Here is a 13,249-nt window from a genome sequence, read left to right as displayed (position 1 = left end):
AATGCTCTAACTGAGGGAAGGAGGTTGTTCCCCAAAATCTCGCAATACATGGCCCCGGTCATCCTCTCCTTAATACAGTGCAGTCGCCCTGTCCCATGTGCAGAAAAACACCCCAAAGCATGATGCTACCACCCCATGCTTCACAGTAGGGATGGTGTTCTTGGGATGGTACTCATCATTCTTCTTCCTCCAAACACGTTTAGTGGAATTATGACCAAAAGTTCTATTTTGGTCTCATCTGACCACATGACTTTCTCCCATGACTCCTCTGGATCATCCAAATGGTCATTGGCAAACTTAAGTCGGGCCTGGACATGTGCTGGTTTAAGCAGGGGAACCTTCCGTGCCATGCATGAACCATGACGTCTTAGTGTATTACCAACAGTAACCTTGGAAGCGGTGGTCCCAGCTCTTTTCAGGTCATTGACCAGCTCCTCCCGTGTAGTTCTGGGCTGATTTCTCACCTTTCTTAGGATCATTGAGACCCCACGAGGTGAGATCTTGCATGGAGCCCCAGTCCGAGGGAGATTGACAGTCATGTTTAGCTTCTTCCATTTTCTAATGATTGCTCCAACAGTGGACCTTTTTCACCAAGCTGCTTGGCAATTTCCCGTAGCCCTTTCCAGCCTTGTGGAGGTGTACAATTTTGTCTCTAGTGTCTTTGGACAGCTCTTTGGTCTTGGCCATGTTAGTAGTTGGATTCTTACTGATTGTATGGGGTGGACAGGTGTCTTTATGCAGCTAACGACCTCAAACATGTGCATCTAATTTAGGATAATAAATGGAGTGGAGGTGGACATTTTAAAGGCAGACTAACAGGTCTTTGAGGGTCAGAATTCTAGCTGATAGACAGGTGTTCAAATACTTATTTGCAGCTGTATCATACAAATAAATAGTTAAAAATCATACATTGTGATTTCTGGATTTTTTTAGATTATGTCTCTCACAGTGGACATGCACCTACGATGACAATTTCAGACCCCTCCATGATTTCTATGTGGGAGAACTTGCAAAATAGCAGGGTGTTCAAATACTTATTTTCCTCACTGTATATACACATACAGGTGCTGGTCATATATATATATCATCAAAAAGTTGATTTATTTCACTAATTCCATTCAAAAAGTGAAACTTGTATATTATATTCATTCATTACACACAGACTGATATATTTCAAATGTTTATTTCTTTTAATTTTGATGATTAGAGCTTACAGCTCATGAAAGTCAAAAATCAGTATCTCAAAATATTAGAATATTACTTAAGACCAATACAAAGAAAGGATTTTTAGAAATCTTGGCCAACTGAAAAGTATGAAAATGAAAAGTATGAGCATGTACAGCACTCAATACTTAGTTGGGGCTCCTTTTGCCTGAATTACTGCAGCAATGCGGCGTGGCATGGAGTCGATCAGTCTGTGGCACTGCTCAGGTGTTATGAGAGCCCAGGTTGCTCTGATAGTGGCCTTCAGCTCATCTGCATTGTTGGGTCTGGTGTCTCTCATCTTCCTCTTGGTTCAGGTCAGGCGAGTTTGCTGGCCAACCAAGCACAGTAACACTATGGTCATTGAACCAGCTTTTGGTACCTTTGGCAGTGTGGGCAGGTGCCAAGTCCTGCTGGAAAATGAAATCAGCATCTCCATAAAGCTTGTCAACAGAAGGAAGCATGAAGTGCTCTAAAATTTCCTGGTAGATGGCTGCATTGACTGTTGAACATCAGAAAACACAGTGGACCAACACCAGCAGATGACATGGCAGCCCAAATCATCACTGACTGTGGAAACGTCACACTGGACTTCAAGCAACATGGATTCTGTGCCTCTCCACTCTTCCTTTAGACTCTGGGACCTTGATTTCCAAATGAAATGTAAAATTTACTTTCATCTGAAAAGAGGACTTTGGACCACTGAGCAACAGTCCAGTTCTTTTTCTCCACAGCCCAGTTAAGATGCTTCTGACGTTGTCTCTGGTTCAGAAGTGGCTTGGTAGCCCTTTTCCTGAAGACGTCTTGAGCGTGGTGACTCATGATGCACTGACTCCAGCTTCAGTTCTCTCCTTGTGAAGCTCTCCCAAGTGTTTGAATCAGCTTTGCTTGACACTATTCTCAAGTTTGCGGTCATCCCTGTTGCTTGTGCACCTTTTCCTACCCAAATTCTTCCTTCCAGTCAACTTTGCATTTAATATGCTTTGATACAGCACTCTGTAAACAGCCACACCTTTCAGTAATGACCTTCTGTGACTTACCCTCTTTGTGGAGGGTGTCAATGTTCGTCTTCAGGATCATTGCCAAGTCAGCAGTCTTCCCCATTATTGTGGTTTCAAAAAACAAGAGATACCCAGAATTTATACTGTAGGTATGGTCATTTATTCAAACTCAAATGTAAATATTTTAATATTTTGAGATACTCATTTTTGACTTTCATGAGCTGTAAGCTCTAATCATCAAAATTAAAAGAAATAAACATTTGAAATATATCAGTCTGTGTGTAATGAATGAATATAATATACAAGTTTCACTTTTTGAATGGAATTAGTGAAATAAATCAACTTTTTGATGATGTTCTAATTATATGACCAGCACCTGTACACACACGCAGTCATGGCCAAAAATACCGGCACCCTTGGTAAATATGATCAAAGGCGACTGAAAAGTAATCTGCATTGTTAATGCTTTTGATCTTTTATTTTAAAAATTCACAAAAATCTAACCTTTCATCGGATAAGAATTTAAAATGGGGGGAAATATCATTATGAAATAAATATTTTTCTCTAATACACATAGGCCACAATTAACAGCACCCTTTTATTCAATACTTTTTGAAACCTCCATTTGCCAGTTTAACAGCTCTAAATGTCCTGATGAGGTCAGAGAACACCTGACAAGAGATCAGAGACCATTCCTTCATCCAGAATCACTCCAGACCCTTTAGATTCACAGCTCCATGTTGGTGCTTCTTCTCTTCAGTTCACTCATGTTCTACAGGGTTCAGGTCAGAGGACTGGAATGGCCAGCAGAAGCTTGGTTTTGTGCTCAGTGACCCAATCTTTGTGTTGTTTTTGAGGTTTGTGTTTGGATTATTGTACGGTTGGAAAATCCAAACATGGCCCATTATAAGATTTATAACAGAGTCAGTCACTTATTGATTTTTTATCTGTTGGTATTTGATAGAATCCATGATGCCATGTGTCTAAACAAGATGTCCAGGACCTCCGGCAGAAATATAGGCCCACAACATCAAAAATACAGCAGTATATTTCATTATACACATGGTGTACTTTTTATCCCTGTGTTCACCAAACCCATCTTGAGTGTTTGCTGCTAAAAAGCTCATATTTTAGTTTCATCTGACCATAGAAGCCAGTCCCATTTGAAGTTCCAGCCGTCTGATAACTGAATATGCTGGAGTTTGTTTTTGGATGAGCGAGGAGAATTTTTCTTGAAACCCTCCCAAACAACATGTGCTGATGTAGGTGCTGTTTGACAATTTTTCTTTTAAGGTTTTCTGACCCCGAGACTCAACTATTTTCTGCAAGTCTCCAGCTGTGGTCCTTGGAGAGTCTTTAGCCGCTCAAACTCTCCTTCTCACCGTGCATTAGGACGATATAGACACACGTCCTCTTCCAGGCAGATTCATAAGATTTTATGTTGATTGGAAATTCTTTATTGCCCTGATGGTGGAAATGGGAATTTTCACTGCTCTAGCTCTTTTCTTAAAGCCACTTCACTAATTTGTGAAGCTCAATTATCTTTTGCTGCACATCAGAAATAAATTCTTTGGTTTTTCTCATTGTGATGGATGATATTTATAGACATTACTATGTCTATTTATATTTCTGTGAAACAGGAAGCCATGGCTGGATAATTTCATGTTCATAATCACCCTGGTAGTGCTCAAAATTGTGAATATGAATGGGAATATACTTCAGAGATATTTTACTCATAAGAATTTCTAGGGGTGCCAATAATTGTGTCCAATGTGCATTTGAGAAAAAGATTTATTTCATAATGATATTTCCCCCCATTTTAAGTTCTTATTATCCAACGAAAGGTTAGATTTTTGTGAATTTTTTAAATAAAATATCAAAAGGATTAACAATGCAGATTAATTTTCACAGCCTTCTTTGATCATAGGTGCCGATATTTTTGGCCATGACTGTATGTATGTATGTATGTAAGTAAATGTAAATGTATATATATATATATATATATATATATATATATATATATATATATATATATATATATATATATATATATATATATATATATATATATATATATATATATAGCGATTAATCGCATCCAAAATAAAAGTTTGTGTACATAACGCGTGTGTACTGTGTATATTTTCTAAAATGTTATGTTTATATATAAAATATATTTATACATAAATTATATGAATATAAATATATACTTGAAAATATTTTCAAAATATATACTGTATGTGTGTCTCTTTATATGTAAAATCAAGATCAAGTAAAGAAATCAAGTAATCTAAAAGGATATTTAAATAAATAATACATAATAAAATTAATTAATTAATTATAAATTCTTATATACAGTGGGGCAAAAAAGTATTTAGTCAGCCACCAATTGTGCAAGTTCTCCCACTTAAAAAGATGAGAGAGGCCTGTAATTTTCATCATAGGTATACCTCAACTATGAGAGACAAAATGATAAAAACAAATCCAGAAAATCACATTGTAGGATTTTTAAAGAATTAATTGGTAAATTCCTCGGTAAAATAAGTATTTGGTCACCTACAAACAAGCAAGATTTCTGGCTCTCACAGACCTGTAACAACAACTTTAAGAGGCTCCTCTGTCCTCCACTCGTTACCTGTATTAATGGCATCTGTTTAAACTCGTTATCAGTATAAAAGACACCCGTCCACAACCTCAAACAGTCCAACTCCAAACTCCACCATGGCCAAGACCAAAGAGCTGTCAAAGGACACCAGAAACAAAATTGTAGACCTGCACCAGGCTGGGAAGACTGAATCTGCAATTGGTAAGCAGCTTGGTGTGAAGAAATCAACTGTGGGAGCAATTATTAGAAAATGGAAGACATACAAGACCACTGATAATCTCCCTCGATCTGGGGCTCCACGCAAGATCTCACCCCGTGGGGTCAAAATGATCACAAGAACTGTGAGCAAAAATCCCAGAACCACACGGGGGGACCTAGTGAATGACCTGCAGAGAGCTGGGACCAAAGTAACAAAGGCCTCAAATCCTGCCGTGCAAGACGTGTCCCCCTGCTTAAGCCAGCACATGTCTGAAGTTTTCTAGAGAGCATTTGGATGATCCAGAAGAGGATTGGGAGAATCAGATGGAACCAAAATAGAACTTTTTGGTAAAAACTCAACTTGTCGTGTTTGGAGGAGAAATAATGCTGAGTTGCATCCAAAGAACACCATACCTACTGTGAAGCATGGGGGCGGAAACATCATGCTTTGGGGCTGTTTTTCTGCAAAGGGACCAGGACGACTGATCCGTGTAAATGAAAGAATGAATGGGGCCATGTATCGTGAGATTTTGAGTGAAAACCTCCTTCCATCAGCAAGGGCATTGAAGATGAAACGTGGCTGGGTCTTTCAGCATGACAATGATCCCAAACACACCGCCCGGGCAATGAAGGAGTGGCTTCGTAAGAAGCATTTCAAGGTCCTGGAGTGGCCTAGCCAGTCTCCAGATCTCAACCCCATCGAAAATCTTTGGAGGGAGTTGAAAGTCCATGTTGCCCAGCGACAGCCCCAAAACATTACTGCTCTAGAGGAGATCTGCATGGAGGAATGGGCCAAAATACCAGCAACAGTGTGTGAAAACCTTGTGAAGACTTACAGAAAACGTTTGACCTCTGTCATTGCCAACAAAGGGTATATAACAAAGTATTGAGATGAAATTTTGTTATTGACCAAATACTTATTTTCCACCATAATTTGCAAATAAATTCTTTAAAAATCCTACAATGTGATTTTCTGGATTTTTTTTTTCTCATTTTGTCTCTCATAGTTGAGGTATACCTATACATATACATACATACATACATATATACATATATACATATATACACAGTGCCCTCCAAAAGTATTGGAACAGTGAGGCCAATTCCTTTCTTTTTGCTGTAGACTGAAAACATTTGGGTTTGACATCAAAAGATTGAATATGAGATTAGAGATTAACATTTCAGCTTTTATCTACAGGCATTTTCATCTGGATCTGATACACAACTTACAAGATATCACCTTTTGTTTGAACCCACCCATTTTTCATGTTACCAAAAGTATTGGAACATGTGACTGACAGGTGTGTTTTGTTGCCCTGGTGTGTCCTATTAATTGATTATTCAAACAATAAATAGCACTGAATGTTTGCGCTCAGTTTCAGATCCATGCAGACTGCATTTATAGTTAGTTAGACGTGTAACCAACATGAAAACCAGAGAGGTGTCTATGGGTGAAAAATGAGCAATTGTGAAGCTGAGAGAAGATGAAAAATCAATCAAACCATTGCAGATGGGTGGGTTCAAACAAAAGGTGATATCTTCTAAGTTGTGTGCCAGATCCAGATGGCCACATGCCACCTGGAAATAAAAGCTGAAATGCTGATCTCTCGTGTCATATTCATCTTTTGATGTCAAACCCAAATGTTTTCAGTCTACAGCAAAAATAAAAGGAATTGGCCTCACTGTTACAATACTTTTGTAGGGCACTGTATGTGTGTGTGTATATGTATATATATGTACGAACTAAACAAAAATATAAAATGGCAGAACACAATGAAATGACTAAATCTTTCAAATGAAAATGAAAAATAAAAAGAAGGCCAATTATGCACATGAATAAAAACTATTACACAATTATGAATATGAATAAAAGCTAGAACAGCATCTCAAAGACTGAAATAAGACAGCTGCACTCTTGGGAAACACGATATGATGTAAACAGTGAAATGATGAGTGTACACACAAACTAAACATTCACAACAATCAGACAACCAAAAGCCCTCAATTCTGCCTGCTCTCATGTGTATTTATACCCATCCAGAACCACTGGAACAGAACGCTTTGTTTTCCTGAGAGTCCTTCAGACGTTCACTAAACAAAGTTGGATCCGCAGCAGTAATCCGTCCAGGCCCATGCCGCTACCAATAGAAAGACATAAACAGCCGCTAAAAGTGAAGAATGGAAGCGGTTTCCTCAGACGGGTTATTAACTCTGATTAACTTGTTGAGACTGTCTGGATGTGTGTGATTGGTGCAGACGGCGTGACGTTCACATGCAGAACCATATTAAACTCTGGAAATCCCTTCAGCTCTGATCTGAACCGTCAGCTGCCTACATCACAAACCTCCACAGAGCCAACAGCACATCAATCCAATCCCAGAATGCACTGTGATGAAATGTCAATTATAAATATATTTTAGTCAGTACTGAAACGTTTCAGTTGCAAAAAGAGATTCAGTTAAAAAAACAGACATCAGGTCTAGACATGAGGCAGCAAACAGGGCAAAAACTCACTAATTTCAATGATTAGATAGATGGACAGAATAACAGATGCACAGACAGAATAAACAACAGATAGAATGACAGAGCGACAGAACGATAGATGGAACAAAAGAGCTGACAGATAGAAAAAAAATGACAGATAGAACAAATGATAGCACGAACAAACGACAGATAGATATAAAGAACAAACGAATTACAGACATGACATGAAATGAATGACAGATTGAACAATTGATAGAACAAACAACAGAATGAATGAACGATAGATGGAACAAACAATAGATAGAACAAACGATAGCATGATAAAATGAATAACAGACAGAATAAACCATAGAATGGTAAAACGAATGATAGAACAAATGACAGAACGAACGATCGATGGATAGAGCAAACAATAGATTGTATGAACAAACAATAGATAGAAAGGGCGATAGACAGAAAAACGATAGAACAAATGATAGAAAGAACAAATGAAAAAATGAACAAATGATAGATAACAAATGATAGATAGTACAAATAATAGAACGAACAATAGAAAGAACAAACGATAGAATGAAAGAAACAATAGAATTATAAAATGAATGACAGATAGAACAAATGATAGAATGAATAAACGATAGATAGAGCAAACAATAGATTGTATGAACAAATGATGGAACAAATGATGGAACAAATGATAGAATGAACGAAAGAGCAAACAACAGAACGGACAAACGATAGATAGAAAGGGCAATAGACAGAAAAACGATAGAACAATAGATAAAACAAATGATAGACGGAACAAATGAAAAAAAATGAATGAATGATAACAAATGATAGATAGAACAAACAATAGAACAAATAAACAATGGTATAAAAAATGAGAATGAGCGATAGCTAGAAAAAAAATGAACAAACGATAGACTTAGCAGAACGAATGACAGATACAACAGATAGAACAAACAATAGAACGAACAAAAAAAAGAATGATAGAACAAATTATAGAACAAACTATAGACAGAATGAATGATACATAGAGCAAAAGATAGATGCAATACAATAGAACAAACAAACAAACAAATGAATGATAGATGGACAGATAGACAGATAGATAGATAGATAGATAGATAGATAGATAGATAGATAGATAGATAGATAGATAGATAGATAGATAGATAGATATACAAGAGAACGGCAGAATGAGATCAAATGATAGAAAGATATATATAACAATAGATCTACTGTCACTTTTGATCAATTTAATGTATCCTTGATGAATAAAAGTGTTCATTTCTTTATAACAAAAAAAAAAAAAAAAAATTATAATCATCTCACTGAGTCCAAACCTAAATTCTGCCACCTCTCATTCCAATTCAAATTCTGTGTGTTGTGGGCAACTGAAGTGAAGTTGACACCGAAAGGATCAGATTCCTGAGCCGTGAGTTCTGCAGACAGGAGACGGTTTGATGTTTTCAGTCTGTGGCATCTCTCACGTCCAGCGCCAGAGTCCTGAGGAAACGGCCCAAAGCTCGAGCCTCCTGCTGGTGTGTCCCGCACCTCCTGCGCTTTCACAGACCATCAGCTCACTCATCCAGATAACATTCGCTGTGCCAACTATTCACTACACAAACTCCTTCCACACTATGATCAGAAGCATGCCCTTCACAAAAATACATGCCATAACAAACTGCTCAAGAGTTTCGGACCTAAGATTCAAAAACATCTCGTCATCACAGCCACACGCTCATTAATGTCATGGTTGATACGGTTCAACTAAAAACATTGAAAAGCATTTTTGTCAACTGAATTCATTCTAAAGTAAAATAATAATATTAATAAAAAAAGCATAAGATGAAAAACTTCTATGATTTATAAAATAAAAAATAAATAAATATTAGATGGAAAAACTTATACTTAAATGAAAATTAAAATGTTGCCTTGGCAACTAACTATAATAAAATACATTTTAGCTGAAATACTAAAATGACTAAAACAGATATCAATTAAAGCTAAATTGTCATATAAAAGTAAAATAACAAAAAATAACAAAAGCACTAACAAAATTACCGAAACTTAACTTTCAATTAAAATGAAAACTGAAAATATACAAATAAATGCCAAAATAGTATTAAGTACTATACTGATTAACATCAGCGCTGTTACTGTTAACTAAAAAGAAAACTATTAAAAATTGTTTTCATTAATTGAAATAAAACTAAACAGAAAAAATATTAAATGAAAAGCTTGCACTTGAAGTGCTAAAATTACTTAAACTAAAACTGATATAGATATAAATGAAAACTAAAAAAATATTTAAAAAAAACTAAAACTGATTAAAAAATAAAAAGCACAAACAATTACTAAAACTGAAATTAAAACGAAAACTAAAACATTATAAATAAAAAAATCTAAATATTAATCAATACTACAAATGACACTAAAACAACACCGATAGACACATAACTCCCACATTTACATATTAACATCTATTTGACAGCAACTTCACCTGCTCTGATGAATGACAGGTTGAACCGCAGCCAATCACAGCAGAGCTCATTTACATGTACAATTCAAGACTCAATCAGCCCGCTTCATTCAAGGGTCAGCGAGAACAGAAAATGACCAAGAAAAACAACATATGATATATGGTTTCTGGTGCACAAAACCTGGACAAACATGATAAGTGAGCTTAAATAAAAATGTGTGTGTATGTGTGTGTGTGTGTGTGTGTGTGTGTGTTTGAGTTCCCCATCGGTCTTACTTTATCCAGCAGCGGCTGGCACTGCGGCACTTTGCTCTCTGGACTCTCGAGTTTGACGATGCTGATGAAGATGGTCTCCTGACGGTCATCTTCACTGGTGTTACACAGAGACAGCGGGTGAGACTGCAGACACACACAGAGAGAGAGAGAGAGAGAGATTCAGAAGTCAAACGTGACTGAGATCCACCACAACATCTGCTCAGTAAATCTCCACACAGATGAGACTCATTTCCCACAGATCAAGCAAATGTTTCATGGATATTTACTTTGTGATTTCAGTCCTGTCAGAATATGATGACATCCTTTTAGAAATGTAAACACATTTCATGTAGAATCTGCTTCATGTGACTCTCCCAGATGAACTAAAGTGGAATCAAATGGAGTCGCACTTCTTTCTGAATACAGCAGCAGCAGCATTACATTCAAATGATACACATGCATGAGTTCATGAAGCTGAAACTTCAGCGTGCAACAGCTCTTTGATGCTCAAGAGGCAACTTCCTTTTCCTACACACGTGGGTGGACATTTGATTAATAGTTCCCTTATCAATGAAAACTAAAAAGATAGAAGTGACATAGAAAGGGGAGAGAGAGAGAGAGAGAGAGAGAGAGAGCTAGGAACTGCATGCCATATGAACAAAATTATTCAAAATAGACATCCCCATCAGAATCTGGACAAAGATTTTGGATAGTGTCATACTGCCTATTGCCCTGTATGGAAGCGAGATCTGGTTCCCAACGAGTAACTACAGTCATAAAGATTGGCACAAACACCCTTCATGTGCACAGAAACATACCTAATAACGCCGTCTCCCCCAAATCTAATCATTAAAAAAAAGTTCTGGATCCACTTAAACTCTAGTTCTGAAGATTCTCTTCATTTTAAAGCAAAAAATGAGTGCCCAAAAAAGTCATCTTTGTGTAATGGTGTCAGATCTGACTAACCAAGCACTCGATATCACCAACCCTGAAAAACATAGAAGAATCAAAGAAATTATGAATGAAGAGAAGGAGACATACACACAGCACTGGAAAGAACAAGCCAAAGACCAAAGTCATCTGCAATGTTTTCTGAAACTCAACAGAGAGTACAGTCCGGCTGACTATCTGGTCTCAGTCAGGAATATAACTCGCAGACATTTACTGACGAAGTACAGACTGAGTGACCACCAGCTGGCCATAGAAATTGGACGACATAAAAAGACGTGGTTACCTAAAGAAGAGCGAATCTGTAACGAATGTAGATCAGGATCAGTTGAGACGGAGAAACACTTCCTCCTCCGCTGTGACAAATACACGTCCTTAAGAGACGCACTGTACTGTCAAATACAGCGGATTATTCCCGAGTTCCAGTCACTCCATGAACATGACAAACTAGGAATATTACTTGAAGGACCCGCTTCCTCTTTGATAGCACAACATATTTATATGCCATAAACTAAAGAGTAAAGAGTGAACACATCTGCATTAGTAGAACCATTAATGTTTATATAAATATATATGATGTATTTTGTTTTGTTTATTTATGGATGTATATTTGTTTGGTTTTTATTCTGCTATGTACAATGCTTTGGCAATATGTATCTAAGTATGTCATGCCAATAAAGCAATATGAACTGAATTGAGAGAGAGAGAAAATGTTGAAACGTTTTTAAAGTGGGCATGCTATAGGCTCATGAATATTAATTAGGTGATTTGTCCAGCATACATACACACATTTTATATATTATGTGCGTGTGTGTGATTATATATATATATATATATATATATACACACATAAAATGTATGCATAAATATACATATAAAGACAAATTAAAATAATTGAATTTAGATAATTAAATAATATATTATATTATTAAATACTACATTTACATAAAAACACAATGAATCATTATTTAAAGTGATTAATTACAATATATAATTATAAAAAGTAATATATATATATATATATATATAAAATTTCACTATAAATATACACAACTGTAGCATTTAGATTAAATGAAATAAAATGTGTGTACACATGTATAATTCAATTATTATATTATTTACTGCACTTAATTTACCATAATTATTTATTATACATTCTATCTATATTACATTTCAATTCAATATATAAATAAATGCATTTTAATAACGAATTAAAATTTAAAATGATAATTTATAATTATTAAATATATAATTAAAATATTCTCTCTCTCTCTCTCTCTCTCTCTATATATATATATATATATATATATATAGAATAAGTATGTATCCTACATTAATGAATATATTAACATATTAATGTATGTCATATCAATTATATGAATAATTTAATTATATAATATAAACTATTAATTAATAGTTGACGAATAGTTGATGAATTAAAAGTAACAATTTAGCTAGATGCTAATTCTTACATGCTTTGCTAACACAAGACGGGGTCTGTAGCAGCCAGGTGGAATTTCATGACCTGACAGTATGTCCTAATACTGGCCTCCAGTCTTAAAACAAACTCAGAAGTGTGAACTTTACCGTCACCAGTGAACTTCTGGTGGGTTGTGAAAGTATGCAAATTGGGACATAACCATGGATGCACTGGACCCTTCCCCAGATAAGCCTCCAGCAGCGGGACGGTTCCCGTGGGATGCTCAGGCTGGCTGTGACCCGCCAGCATCCCTTCATCTCGCTCAACAGAGCGGAAATCCCAGCGTGAAACTGAGCCGTGACATCAGCAGCTGGCAGATCACTGATGTCATCCGCACAGAAGGGCTGGTGCGCGTCAATCAAACCCAGAGATGAGGGAGAAAAACAGAGGAGTGGAGGAGACGTGTGGAAATGACAGAATCCTGCCCTAAAGGTCAGAGGTCAAGCGCTCAGGTCATCTCAGGACGCTCTGTGAGCACTTTCAATAGAGTCAAGTTATCATATACACACATGATTACAGCAGGAAAAATACACACATTATTTTTGAGCGCCTAAGGTGTATTCATGGAAGCCTGTTTCCACCACAGAATAAAA

General features: G+C 36.5%; 1 protein-coding gene across 3 annotated transcripts in view; it reads right to left on the bottom strand.

Annotated features, from left to right (window-relative positions):
* LOC131540371 (E3 ubiquitin-protein ligase RNF43) overlaps window positions 1-13,249 on the bottom strand; it is a 131,212-nt gene that overhangs the window by 37,089 nt on the left and 80,874 nt on the right. For all 3 annotated transcript variants that reach the window (XM_058775093.1, XM_058775095.1, XM_058775094.1), the window contains one exon: window positions 10,250-10,372. In XM_058775093.1, coding sequence (XP_058631076.1) covers window positions 10,250-10,372 — 123 coding nt within the window. The remainder of the gene's footprint in view (window positions 1-10,249; window positions 10,373-13,249) is intronic.

This window comes from Onychostoma macrolepis, chromosome 05 (genome assembly GCF_012432095.1).
Source record: "Onychostoma macrolepis isolate SWU-2019 chromosome 05, ASM1243209v1, whole genome shotgun sequence".
Taxonomy (NCBI): Eukaryota; Metazoa; Chordata; class Actinopteri; order Cypriniformes; family Cyprinidae; genus Onychostoma; species Onychostoma macrolepis.
This window is presented reverse-complemented; position numbering and strand designations above follow the sequence as displayed.